This window comes from Canis aureus, chromosome 5 (assembly GCF_053574225.1).
Source record: "Canis aureus isolate CA01 chromosome 5, VMU_Caureus_v.1.0, whole genome shotgun sequence".
Classification (NCBI taxonomy): domain Eukaryota; kingdom Metazoa; phylum Chordata; class Mammalia; order Carnivora; family Canidae; genus Canis; species Canis aureus.
Window position 1 is genome coordinate 28,823,823 of NC_135615.1, and position 13,928 is coordinate 28,837,750.

The 13,928-nt window shown below is 38.9% G+C and overlaps 1 protein-coding gene across 2 annotated transcripts in view; it reads right to left on the bottom strand.

Moving 5' to 3' along the window:
* Positions 1–13,928, bottom strand: part of TAF3 (TATA-box binding protein associated factor 3) — a 180,923-nt gene that overhangs the window by 3,719 nt on the left and 163,276 nt on the right. For both annotated transcript variants that reach the window (XM_077897273.1, XM_077897274.1), the window contains exon 5: positions 2,839–3,094. In XM_077897273.1, the coding sequence (XP_077753399.1) occupies positions 2,839–3,094 (256 nt within the window). The remainder of the gene's footprint in view (positions 1–2,838; positions 3,095–13,928) is intronic.

The following is a 13,928-nucleotide window of genomic DNA, read 5'->3' on the forward strand; positions in this document are numbered from 1 at the left end:
ATTTTGCTATGAATGTGGTGAGCTCTGGCGTTTGCTTTCCCTAACCTCGCAGTTCCAAATAAGAAGCATCCGTAAGTCGCTTCCTCAAATTCCACATTAACAAAACCAATCTGGAAGAAGCAAATCTAGGACGGGCCTCCTGAACACAGTAATGACTACAAGCTGATTTTCAAAAGTTTTTACAGTCACACGGCAAATGGTCTCATTCAGTTTGTTTTGCAAAGTATAGTTGGTTCCTAGCTTTTCGGATACAACACTGACTAGATATTCAGAAAAGAAGGGCTCTCTTTGAGTGTGGTGGGTATACTGGGGACACAGATGCTTCATTCCACTGATGTGCTATTTTAAGGCTGACCATTTTTGGAAGGGTCTCTACCAAAGGCAAGCTACACTGATCTGAAAGCTTCCTGAAGAAGCCTGTGGGCAGCTACGTGTCTGGTTTCACCCTCTGCTTCTCAGGGCAGAGAACCACCAGTTCTCTGGTGCCAGCTGTCTAGGGTTAAGACTGGTCCAGCGTCCTATGCCCTGCAGCGGCCACGCATGGCCAGCCCTGCTGCTGGTTGACCTCTCTTGAAATGAGAAGGCCATAACTCTGTTGCTACAAGAGAAATTGGCCATAGCATCCTTAATAACTAACATCTAACCAGTGTACTGAGCTCTTCAAACATCTGACTTTGTTTACTCATCCTGAAACAACCCTTGGATACGTGAAGAATGGGGAAGCTGGAGCTGGGGGAACGTGAGCGACACTACAGTGGTCACTATAAAGTCCCACTATCAGGCAGTGACAAAATCAGCCTTTTTGCTCAATAGCCTATGTTGCTCAATAGCCCAAAACACACATTTTGTTCTCTGTCTACAAAGTGTCTCTGAGGAGATACAAGGCATTCCATCCATGTTGCCTATGCCAAATGGATCCATCACCAGGGAGTTAGCCCTAAAGTCCTCTGGAGAATCAGAAGGATAGAACACATTGTATTGATCATCTAGTCTAATTACAGATGAAGCAACGGAGGTAGAAGAAGTTATATATGAAATCAAGGGGTGATGTGACCTCAATTTAAACACCCAGGACAGGGATCCCTGGGTGGTGCAGCGGTTTAGCACCTGCCTTTGGCCCAGGGCATGATCCTGGAGACTTGGGATCGAATCCCACGTCGGGCTCCCAGTGCATGGAGCCTACTTCTCCCTCTGCCTATGTCTCTGCCTCTCTCTCTCTCTCTCTCTCTCTGTGTGTGTGACTATCATAAAAAAAAAAACCAAAAAAAAACCCAAAAAAAAAACCAAAAAAAAACCCACCCAGGACAACTGGTCCTTGAATGGGCTAGTTCGATGATCACAGATTTTTTTTTAAAAGACAGAGAGAGCGAGAGAGCGAGTATGCGTATGAGTGGGGTGGGGCAGAGGGAGATGGAGAATCTCAAGCAGGTTCTACACTCGGCACAGAGCTTAAAAAGCTGGGCTTGATCTCATGACCCTGAGATCACGACCTGAGCAGAAACCAAGAGGATGCTTAACTGACTGAGCTGCCCAGGTGCCTCGATGATCACAAATTTTAGCGCATCTTCTATTTTTGCCTTGAATTGCCAATTTAATATTTTTCTGTTAATTTTTCATGTCTTTATATCCTCCCTCAGTACTTTTGAGATTTTCTTTTTATCCTTTATATCATTAGAATTCCTCAAAAGTGTAATGATTTATTGAAATTTCTATTGAAATTGCCTAAAAGAGAAAATATTTATCTGATTTATAATAACTGTCAGAGTCCTACTTCCCAATCCTATCTAGTCAGACAGATCTGTGCATCAGGAGGCTGACAGGTCACAGTCTACATATTTGGTGGCACAGCAGTATCAGTATATGTAGTGCCTCTGTGCGCCTAAAATCTTTGTGTTGTATATACGTATGTCATTCCACACTTATACAAAGGATGCATTTATAAACACACTTCATTACTAGCCTGACTTTAGGGCTTGAGTAAGACCTGATATATTAAGTATGGGGAAAATACCTGACAACAGTCCCATGACAACAATGTGAACTCATTAAGAAGCTGAGTTTTACCATCTGAAGACATGCTTAGATACTTAAGAAGCCCTGTGGTTTGAAAGTTCATTTCCTTAACATGAAGGTCCTGAAGGTCTAGAGTATCCTAGACCTTCACCAGTGAAATACTATAAATTAGCACCTTTACCTAGAAACAGCATCTGGCCCATATGATCTGTGTACATTATGTAACTTATACTTTTTTAAAAATTTTTATTTATTTATGATAGTCACACACACACACACACACACACACACAGAGGCAGAGAAACAGGCAGAGGGAGAAGCAGGTTCCATGCACTGGGAGCCCGATGTGGGATTCGATCCCAGGTCTCCAGGATCACGCCCTGGGCCAAAGGCAGGCGTCAAACTGCTGCGCCACCCAGGGATCCCTGTAACTTATACTCTTAAGTGAATAATTGGTTGAACGAGAAATTCAATGTGGGATTTGAATATCACTATTCATCCCTATATTTATACGTTGTCATTGTTGCATATACATATAAAACAATACAAACTAAAGAAAAACAATGCTGTGATACTGATTTGACATATGATTGACAATGATTTGATTATTTATGTATACTAAATATGCAAATACCTTAATACAATACTTTACAGCCCAAAGCTTGAAAATGCAGTGGAAATACCTTTCTGGTCATAAAGAATTGCCTCTGAAATTCGGTAGTGACACATAAGACACCGCTTGGTAACTGAAAACATTTTCACGGTGGAAGAGCAAGCTCAGAGGTGCCTCCTGCTTAGCTACGACAGAAATAAAAGGCAGCGTACCACGTAAGTGCTGACGGTCTCCGTGACCACACTTCGGACTGGGGCTTTGGAGGTTCCGGCTCCAGATATGGCTGGGGATGAGGCCGGCATCAAAGCTGGGGCCGCGGCAGACTGCGTGAGGAGCGGCGAAGGCACCGGGGCAGGGGCGACGTGCATAGGGACAGGGGCAGGGGCTGCTGCAGGCGGTGGGGTCTTGGGTCTACTCAGAGAAGGGGCTGGTTTAGCTTCAGGGGCTGGGACCACTTTGCTGATGACACTGTCAACAAGAGAGAAAGGGAGAAGTCACAACAGATGGTACAGTCAAATCAGGCATTTCAAACATTATTACAGAAGAACTTTCTTCTTCTAGGAGCAAAATACTCTTCTAAGCAAGCAGCTGGGGACAGCCACAGAGGCCCCTGTTCCCCTCTTAGCTTGGTCAGAGTCAGGCCTGGGGAGAAGGGTGAGTACTAGTGGTGAGGGACGCTCCCTGGGAGGCAAGAGTAGCCACGGCTCCCTTCCTACTGTTTTCAGCTGGCAGGTCTCCGGAGTGTGCATCCTTGGGACTCACACAGGGCAGACCTGAGCTCAAACCCCAGGTCTGCCCCATGCTAGTCCCGTGAGACTGTGGAAACCACTTTGAAATACTGGGCCTGAGCACCAAGGCAGGTATAATCCTGGGCACTTTACACATATCACCTCACCCAGTCTTCACAACAGCTTCAAAGAAGTTACCGTGATCCCATTTCATTGATGAGAAAACAGGATTAGAGAGAGGAATAGGGGTACATGGGTGGCAGATTTTGGACCAAGGTCTATTTGATTCCAAATTCTTTCTTCATGTTTTTTAAAAAAATTCCTTATTTGAAAGAAAAAAGTTATACACAATTTTGAGCAGAAAGAAAACAGTATCACAGATAGTTCAGGAAATGGAGATACACAGACATACGCCCTTTGCCACATTCCCTCCTGATCACCCTTCCTCCTCCCCAAGTAACCACTGTCCTCAAGCTGCCAAGTATGTTCTGTATTTCTGCTGTTTGTAGAGACCTACAAACAATATATACCATTTTATGTTTTCCAACTATATAAACAATGTTGCACTATATTTATCCTTTGCAATTAGCTTTTCCTTCATTTTCTTTTATTGAGATATAGTTGACATATAACCTTGTATAAGTTTGAGGTGTACAATGTGTTAGATTGATACATGGCAATGATTATTATAGTAATAATATGATTATTATAGTAGGGTCAGCGAATACCTTTATCATGTTACACAATTATTTCTTTTTTGTGTTGAGAACATTTAAGGTCTAATCTCTTAGTAACTTAGAAGTTTATAATATAGTAATGTTGACTATAGTCTCCTTGCTCTCTGCATTAGATTTCCAGAACTTACTTGTCTACCGACTGTCTACTTAGTTTTAGGTCTCTTGATTTATCCGTGGTGATATATACATATAGATCTATATAATATATAGATCTATATTATTAATCTTAATTGTTATATAGTATTCTGTGGTATGAGTAAGTCCAAGGGTTTGTGCCCACCGCCCTACTGAAGGTAAAATATGCTACTTTGTAAGTGTTTTAACTTGGAAACATGGTGAAGAATTTCCCCAGGCTATCTTCCCAGGAATAAAGTTGCTGGGTTACAGGGCATGCACATTCTCATCTCTATCAGGAATCCCAAGCTGTTCCTAAAGTGACTGCACCAACTTATCTCCTCTTTATACCATCCTGCACTGAACTTTCCAAGTCCTGCTTGCTGATCAACAAAGTGTGAATATAGACAGCAGCCTCTGAGGGTTACAGTGAGTACCTGGATATAGAGAAACATGCCAAACACCTTTAAATATGAAGTGTGAACACCAGCATTATATTGATGGCTGCTGCTCATGACAATCCCTGACATCACCATTATCAGACTGTATCTTTCCACCTTCTTAAAGTCTTAGTTTAGAAAGCACCTCCACTAAAAAGCACTAATTCTTTGCTACTCTCATTAGAAGTTTATAAAACATTAAATTACTTTAAAAGTTACGCGATGTAAGCAAGATGGTCCTAACAACTCTAACAACCTCTGGTCCTAACAACTACACAATACCATCTCTCTCACTGCTCACTGAATGCGTTTTGCCTTACTTATAGGGGGAGAGTTCAAAGACTTGACTATGGGCATACTTATATCCATAGTGCAAGCACTCCTTATGTTTATAGTTACACTAAAATGTTACACACTATTTTTTGAGGCAATTTCCCATAATGGTTTGAAATATAGGTGCTGGAACCAAAACTAAAGGAAAAGCAGGAACCCAGAGAAATAAGTAGAACACAGATGTTTTGCCCCGAGGGCGAGTGTGCATACCGCAAATCTGATCTTTGGCTTTGATAAAGAGGACAGGTTTCAAAGCCTAGGCCTGCCAAAGTGGAAAGTCTAATAGAACTCCCATCCCACATTAAAAACTCCCAACTGGCTACACTGATTAAGTAAGAATGAGTCAGAGCCTTGTGAATTCTTAGCTCTGCTGGTCTGGGACACTGTATTTAAAGTGCTCTGGACTTATAATGTGCCTAGGTACCCAGCACTAATCATCTCGAGAGGAAGTAACTTAAAATCTAAGCCTTCTATTATCAATACAGATAATTATTAAGGAAAAAAAAAGCAGCACACAATCAAAGAAAACCAAACGTAAGAGAAGGCAAGATAGCATCAGGGAGAACAAGAAGCTAACAGATAGAATAAAGAGACCCTTAAAGACCACACAGTAGAATTATCAACTACAACAACTCTGCCTACAACATTAAAAATAAATAAAAGGCAAAGTGTGACATTACCTGCAGGTAATATAAAGATTGATTAGCAGATTTGAAAAGAAACGAACTGACTTAGAAATGAAAAATACAGCAACAAATTTACTCTCAGCAGAATGAGAGAACTATAAACTCAGTAAGAAGATAGAAGAAATCATGTAGAATGTAGCTTGGAGGGGCAAGGAGAGAATATGATAAATTGCTGCATGTTTAATAATTACTATACATTTAATCATAATTCTAGAGAAAGAATGGGGCAGAGACAAAATGTTAATAAGAATATCTGGGGACTTTTATGGAATGGATACCAATCCATAGACTTGGTGAAGCCCAGAGTCCCAATCAAGATAGAGAAAGGAAAATCTTGGGACGCCTGGGTGGCTCAGCAGTTTAGTGCAAGCCTTCGGTCCAGGGTGTGATCCTGGGGTCCCGGGATCTAGTCCCACATCGGGCTCCCTGCATAATAAATGCTTCTCCTCCTGCCTATGTCTCTGTCTCTCTCTGTTTCTGTCATGAATAAATAAAATCTTAAAAAAAAAAAAAGAAAGGGAAATCTGCACCTAGACACATCAGAGTGAAACTATAAAATATCACAAAGAGGAAAGTCTGAGGAATGGTCATAGGGGAAGAAGAATACTACTTTCAAAGAAACAGATGACAGCTGACTTCTCCACAGCAACAATGCAACTGGAAGAACAGTGGAATCCCATCTTCCCTGTGCTGGGGAAACCTGCATTTTGTCTTTGTAAACTCCCAAAATAAGGATCAAATAAAAGACATCTTCAGGCAAGGAAAATCTAAGGCCTTGCCAACAGTGGATCCTTACTAAAAGAAATTCTAAAGGAGTGATTCTCAAATGTTTTGAAAGTCTTAGCGACCACTTCACATTCTTAAAATGACTGAAAAACCCAAGGAACTATTGCTTACGTGTAGCGCATCTGTCAGTATTTGCCATATTATTATTATTATTTAAAATTTTATTTATTCGTGTGTGCACGAGAGAGAGAGAGAGAGAGAGAGGGGCAGAGACACAAGCAGAGGGAGAAGCAGGCTCCATGCAGGGAGCCCAATGTGGGACTCAATCCCAGGACTCCAGGATCATGCCCTGGGCTGAAGGCAGATGTTCAACTGCTGAGCCACCCAGGCGTCCCTTATTTGCCATATTAAAAACCAAAACTGAGATTTTAAGAAAATATGTAGTTACTAAATCATTTAAAAGTAAGAATAAGAAACTCATTACATATTAATAGACAGCATTTTTTTAAAAACAATTTTCGGAGAAGACTAGCACTAGCTTCATAGTTTTGCAAATCTCCTTAATGTAATTGGAGAGGGGAGGAACATGTTAAAGGCCTTTATAGATAATTGTGTAAAATTTTCCATACTGCACCAAAATACAATGAGTGATAGTTTCTTAAGGTAGTTGCTATGTGAAACCTGAAATCATATTGGTAAGCTTTTCATATTGTGTTACATTAAAATTCATTGAACTGCTAAGCACTTTGAAAAGTTATTTTACCCACACATTTCAATATACAATATTAAAATATCACACTTGTTGGTGTTATCATCATCTCGTCAAAAATGCCTTGGAGCACCGAGTAGCTGTCAAATTTTAATATGTTTTCCAAGACTCTAGACTCTAATTTTTACTTAAAAGCTGCTATTTTATCATTTATTACACATAATCATAGGTATTTTCCATGAAATAACAGTCTTCCTTTGTTCATTTTTGAGGAAATGTTGGCCAGGTATCCAAGTCTGAATAGCCATTGTCTGTCAGTTACTCTTTCAAGTAAAAATGGTATCTTGAAAAAAGATGCCAGCTGAGTTTGCAACTTAAATACTCAAGACAACTATCACATTTTAGTATGGAGGGAAAGTGTTTTATGAGCATTTCCTATTTCATCACTGTCCACTTCACCACACAAACCATTCAAAAGCTGTATATTCTGAGGGCCTATGCACCACTCTGAGCACCTCTGCTCTAAAAGATGTACTCCGGGAAAAGGAAAGTGATCCCATTAGAAGGTCTGAGATGCGAGGAAGAATGATAAACGTTGTTGGTAAAGTTAAATAGACACTGACTAAAGTAAACAATAATAATATATTATGGCATTATTTAAAAAAGATAAAATACATGGAAATGGTAATACATAAATCAGCAGGGTTGAATACAGCTAAAGCATACTAATGTACTTCTATTATTTGAAAGGAGGTATAAAGGTATTCAATTTAAAATTTCTAGGTAACCATGTAAAGATTAGGAATGAAGTATAACTTCTAAACTAGTATGGAGAAAAATGAAATGTTAAAAAAAATAACCAATATGATAGAAGGAAAGGAGAAACCTAGAACAGTAAGACAAACAGAAAACCCCAAGTAAGGTGGACTATAACTTTAAAGATCGGTAATTATATCATGTAAATAAATGGCCTAAACAATTTACTGCTCAGATTGTGTAAAACAGTGAAACCTAACAGTATGCTATTTATAAGAGGCACATCTAACAGTGGAGCAATGGAAAGGCTGAAGGAAATGGCCAGCAAAAGAGGCATGTGGACACAAGGAAATATGACAGTACACAAAATACTTTGTAAGGCAACAACTACCGTGGTAAGGAAGGTTTCTTCATAATGGTAAAAGGTTTCAATGTGCCAGGAAAATACAATTTAAAACTTGAATGCACCTAGAAACATTTCCTTAAAACATACAAAGCAGAACCAATAGAACTGTAAGAAACAGACAAATCCACAAGTATAACTGGGGATTTTAGGATATCTATCTGGAACTGACAGAATAAATAGTTCAAAACCAGTAAAGAGGGGCCCCTGGGTGGTCCAGTCGTTGCAGCGTCTGCCTTCAGCTCAGGTCATGATCCTGTGGCCCTGGAATCAAGTCCCACATCAGGCTCCCTGCTCACTGAAGTCTGTTCCTCCCTCTCCCTTGGCTCCTCCCTTTGCCTCTGCCCCTCCCCTGGCCTGTGTTCTCTTCTCTCTCACTCTCTTTCTCTCTCACAAACAAATAAAATCTTAACAAAACAAAACAAAACAATAAAGGTATATAAAGTTTGAACAAAATAAAAGAAATAATAAAACTGACCCAATGGACATTTAAAAAACTCTGTATTCAAACAAATAGACTATTTATTCTTTTCAAGAACACACTGAAAAAAACTGAGCAAAGAATTCCCATACGGCTGAAGAATCATTTGAATGGTATGTACACATACCTGTTACCTGGGCTATGCTAGTAGATCCTCAAAGGAATGTAAAGCCTTTTTTATTTTTATTTCTGTGTCCCTGGCACCTAACATGGTAACAGGCATTTGTAGGCACCTCATAAACCTGTTTATGTTTAATTTTACTAATCAAACAAACAAAAGCTTGTCCTGCAAGTAGAGGTTTCCTGGAAGAAATGATACATTTAGGATATTTTTCTAGTCATCAAAAATCACAGGAAAAAATTGTATAGTCATATGCACTATGATGTGGGAAGAAAGATGGATAAAGGACAGGAGAGGAAAATATGGGTGTCAATAAAGTGAGAAGAGAAGCGAAGAAATACCAGACAAGTTAGGAGAGTGGAAGAGAACCCAGGCACCTGCGGTTGTGGGTTCCACAGAGTTAATGGGTGGGGGTGGGGGGTGGGGAGGACAGGAAGAAGAAACAGTCTTGTGATCTGTGAGGACCAGAGGTGGAAATATGCCCCCAAATCTAAGTTATCGACAAGAGGAGGGTATTGGAGGGAAGGATATTTTCTATCTCCTACCTACTCATAGATGATGGGTGGGGATTTTCAAAAGGACATGTAAAGAATTTGTTCCTCTGATTATCACTTTGTTTCAACTTTACAATTAGCTATTCTAGTGGAAAATGTTTGCTGGAGGTAACAACCGAACCTGTTATCTAAAATGCTTTTTAGATAATTCATGTGATCTAATGGACAATGATCATACAAAATTGAGAATTAGCTTTGTTTGAGTTGTAAGATGGTGTAGTTAATTTGGAAAAAAGATGACTCAAATTACAGGGTATATCGCAAACCATAAATTCTAAAGGGATTAAATATTTGGTAAAAGAAAACAGAAAACCATTAAAGTACCCCAACAAATGAGTAAACATATGTTTTTAATCTTGGGGTAGAGGAGGATTTTCTAAGTATCTCCGCAAAAGTAGATACCATAAAAGGAAACCCTGATTTGACTGTGCAAAAACTATAAATATCATAAGCAAAGGCAAAGACAAAATGGAGGAAAATTATTTGCAAAATACATGATAGAGAATTCAGTCCCTATTATAGAAAGAGTTGTTTCAAATTGAAACCAAAAAGACTAACATTCTTAATAAAACAGGAGCAAAGGACACAAACAGGTGATATAGAGTGAAAGAAACAAAAACCGCCAACAGGGAAAAAAAAAAGGTTCTATATTCATGATAATCAAAGACATGACCATGAAAACAACAATAAAATACCTTTTTTTTTGGTACAGATTAAAAAGATGTCAAGAGTCAAGATGGGGAATGGGAGGAATGGTCGGTTATAGCACTTCTGAATGGTTACCAAAACCTTAAAAAGGTACTAATCTTGACCAGCAATTCCTTGTGTAGAAATTAATCCTAAGGAAATAATTAGACAACTAAGTAAAGATATGGGGAAAAGAATATTATTTATAGCATTGTTTATGATTGCCAAAAACCCGCAAACTACAATGACTGTAATTTAAAATACCCCCAAATAGGGGATTGTTTAAATAAATGAAGATAAACAAAAGACTAGTAATCTGAGATATCTCTCTCTCTCTCTCTCTCTCTCACACACACACACACACACACACACACACACACACACAAAGTTATGGATAGTCTGCATCAGAATCCAATTTTTGTAAGAAAAAAAGCAAATAAGAATGTATGAAAGAAGTAAAAAAGAATATAAATGTAAGGACATTCACACCAAAATTTCCTGAAATTGGCTCTGCATGGTGGGGTTGTAGATGGTTCCTTTTTCTTTTTTTAATTTTAAAAATGTTAATTCTAGTATAGTCAATACACATGCTATATTAGTTTCGGGTTATGATACAGTGGTAGGTTTTTTTCTTCCTTCCTGTTTATCTGTAATTATCATATGTATCTTGTGTAATAAAAAATTAAGTTAAAAACACTTGCCACAGTATACACATCTGAAATGTTGCTGGGAATTGTGAATAATGGTTTGAATTGCACATTTATGACTTATCCACTTTTCTGTATATATGTTACAGTTTATTTAATAAACTACTGGGAAAACACAACGGCTTGGCTAAAGCCTTCCAGCCAACTGCTGACCATGTTCTGGTCGTAGAAGTCCCAAGCTCAATTCAAAAGCTGCTCAATTTAGTGTATTTAAACTGAGTGTATTATCATTAACAGAGATAACAAGAAAAGGGTCAAGGGAGGAGAACCCCATAAAGCTAGGTTATTCTGGTACATAATTAAAATCATACATTTGAACAGCTTTGAGGTATTTTTTAAATTTTTTTTTTTTTAATAGCTTTGAGGTATTAAGGTGGGTTCACAGTCTTGGGTCTTGTCTTTTCAAAGGAATACAATGTCCGCAGCTGCTCTGTATCTATATTACGTGCATATCTGTCTCCATCATTCACAGCAGCAGTACATTTCTTAGGAGTAATGTGGGTATCTTGTCTTTGAATTATTTGCAGTATAAAAGTGTCTTAATACATATTTATCAACTTTATTTTTTTAAATTTTATTTATTTATTCATGAGAGACAGAGAGAAAGGCAGAGACACAGAGGAAGAAGCAGGCCCCATACAGGAAGCCTGATGTGGGACTTGATCCCGGGTCTCCAGGATCACGCCCTGAGCCAAAGGCAGGTGCTTAACCGCTGAGCCACCCAAGCGTCCCTATTTATCAGCTTTAATAAGTGTAGTGCCTAATGTTGGGTCGAGAACTCTTAGAAATAAATATCTCATTCTTCAATATTTTTGCCTGTTTAAAATATTTTAGACTGGGCTAATTTCCTCTTTCCCTTCCTTCCTGTGTATCTTCCTACCATATCACACTTAAAGAGTTCCAACACTGAGATTTCTATTTGCCAACATGGATTTGGATTCCTCACCTATGTCCTCACCCTCAGACCAAGAATGATGATGACATCAATGCCAGGACCAAGCACATCTTGAAGGTTTCAATCTAACTATTATCTGGAAATGCTTTTCAATTGTTTTCAGCTCTACCAAACACATAATGAATATTATCTGCTCTGCCTCACTCTTTCCAATCCCCTTTCATTTTCTTTCATTTCTCTTAGATTTCTCTTACCTAGAAGGATTGTAAATGGTGCCCCTGAGAATGGCTTAGTATTAGCCAAAGGGTATAGAGACCGGTGAGATCATTTCATGGGGCAGTGCCTGAAATCTCAGATATATTTGCTCCTGTCTTCTTATTTTTCAATTTAGACAGATGGCATTTTGGTTAAAATCACTAATAATAATAATAATAATCTTTCCAAAATGCCTGATATTCCCTTCCAGTTCAACTGAATTTTCAACTGAATTATTTCTCTTAAAGATATATATGTTCGTGTGTGCGTGTTTCTTATTCAAATTTCCTAAGTGGCAAAAGGAAAAAAACGTTAAAGTGGGTACTCAGTGTTGCTGCGACAAGACATGTCCTAATCTGTTTCCAAGAGATTAGACTGGCCACTAAAGTGACTAAAGTGACTTGCTTTTCCTGATTCCTTTGCATCTTATGAGAAAATATATGAGTGTTTGAGAGTTATTTTTTATTTTAGCTGCTAGGTGACTTTTGCGGTAATCGGATACATAGCTTTAATTATCTCTTTCATTAGCTCTTCAGTTTTGCACATTCTAGAAAAATAAACCGCATAACGTGATATAATTTCTAATTGCTTGTGAGATATTTTATCATCACTTAGCTTCATTAGATCACTGTAAAAATAACTTTGGATTCCTATTGGCCTTCACTGCCAATCTTTATTGTTCCATACTTCTAAACAGTGTTTTTCACTTCTTTAGATTTTTCTCCCTGAAGTATCATTGTTTCCCCCTGACTTAACTGCACAGCAAGTTCTCCTCCAGCGCTTTCTGTTGAATAAGCAATGGCGCGCAGAGTAACCAACACCGCCCACAGCTGTGTCCCACAATGGCTCCATGCTGCTAACGTTACATCTTTGGAGGATTTGATCAGAGTGCCCTAACTGCTATAAACACTGGAGTTATTCATAAAAACGTGTAGAAGGAGGGATTTTCAGTGGGATTTCTTTACCTGTTTCCCCACCACAAAACAGTGAAATAAATAGAATGGGTCATGGGCTGCTTGGCCTGTAATGCAAACTCACAGCTTGACAAGTCAATAAAGAACCAATCCTCACCCCTCCAGCCACACAGAGCCTCCAAAGTGAGAGGCAAACACAATTTGGATATGTCTGCCCAGGGCGTTTAATGATCCTTATTGTTCAACTATTGTGTGCAAACACTATGAAGCCAGTAGTCTGAATTATCTAAGTCTGAATAACTGGCTACTAACCTGCATACAAAGTTCAAAAGTTCCCTCACGATGGCTCACTTATTCACCCTTAAAAGTGAACAGCCATTTTTAAGTGTAACAAAATGAAGCCATAGGTAAAAACTCTTGTAATCACCTCTAGGAATTTAACGTAAACCCTGGAACAGGAAATTTTTCATTGTTTGGAAGAAAAACCACTTTGATAAAAAAAATATGTTCCTTAAGCCATGACTCTCTTCTCAGATTTAACATTTTAGTCAATCTCAGAAATACCATGTACCTTTTGAAATAACATATAAAACAAATTCCCACATTGCATTTTAAACTAACTCCATACAACACATACCAAAGGACCACTGAGGGGCAACTGAGTGGCTCAGTTGGTAAAGCATCTGCCTTTTAGCTCAGGTCATGATCTCAGGGTCCTGGGATGGAGCCCCGAGTTGGGCTCCCTGCTAAGCAGGGAGTCTGCTTCTCCCTCTGCCCCTCCCCCTGCTGTGCTGTCTCTCTCTCTCACACAAATAAATAAAATCTTTAAAAAAAGATCCCTGAGATTTCACTATGATATTACTATATAACTGCATAGTTGGGTCACAGTGGTTTTTATTTTTTAAAAAATATTTTATTATTTGAGAGAGAGACAGAGATAGCCACAGAGATAGCAAGAGAGAGCATGAACTAGGGAAAAGAGGGAGAGGCAGACTTCCTGCTGAGCAGGGAGCCAGACATGGGGTTTGATCCCAGGATCCTGGGATCATGACTCGA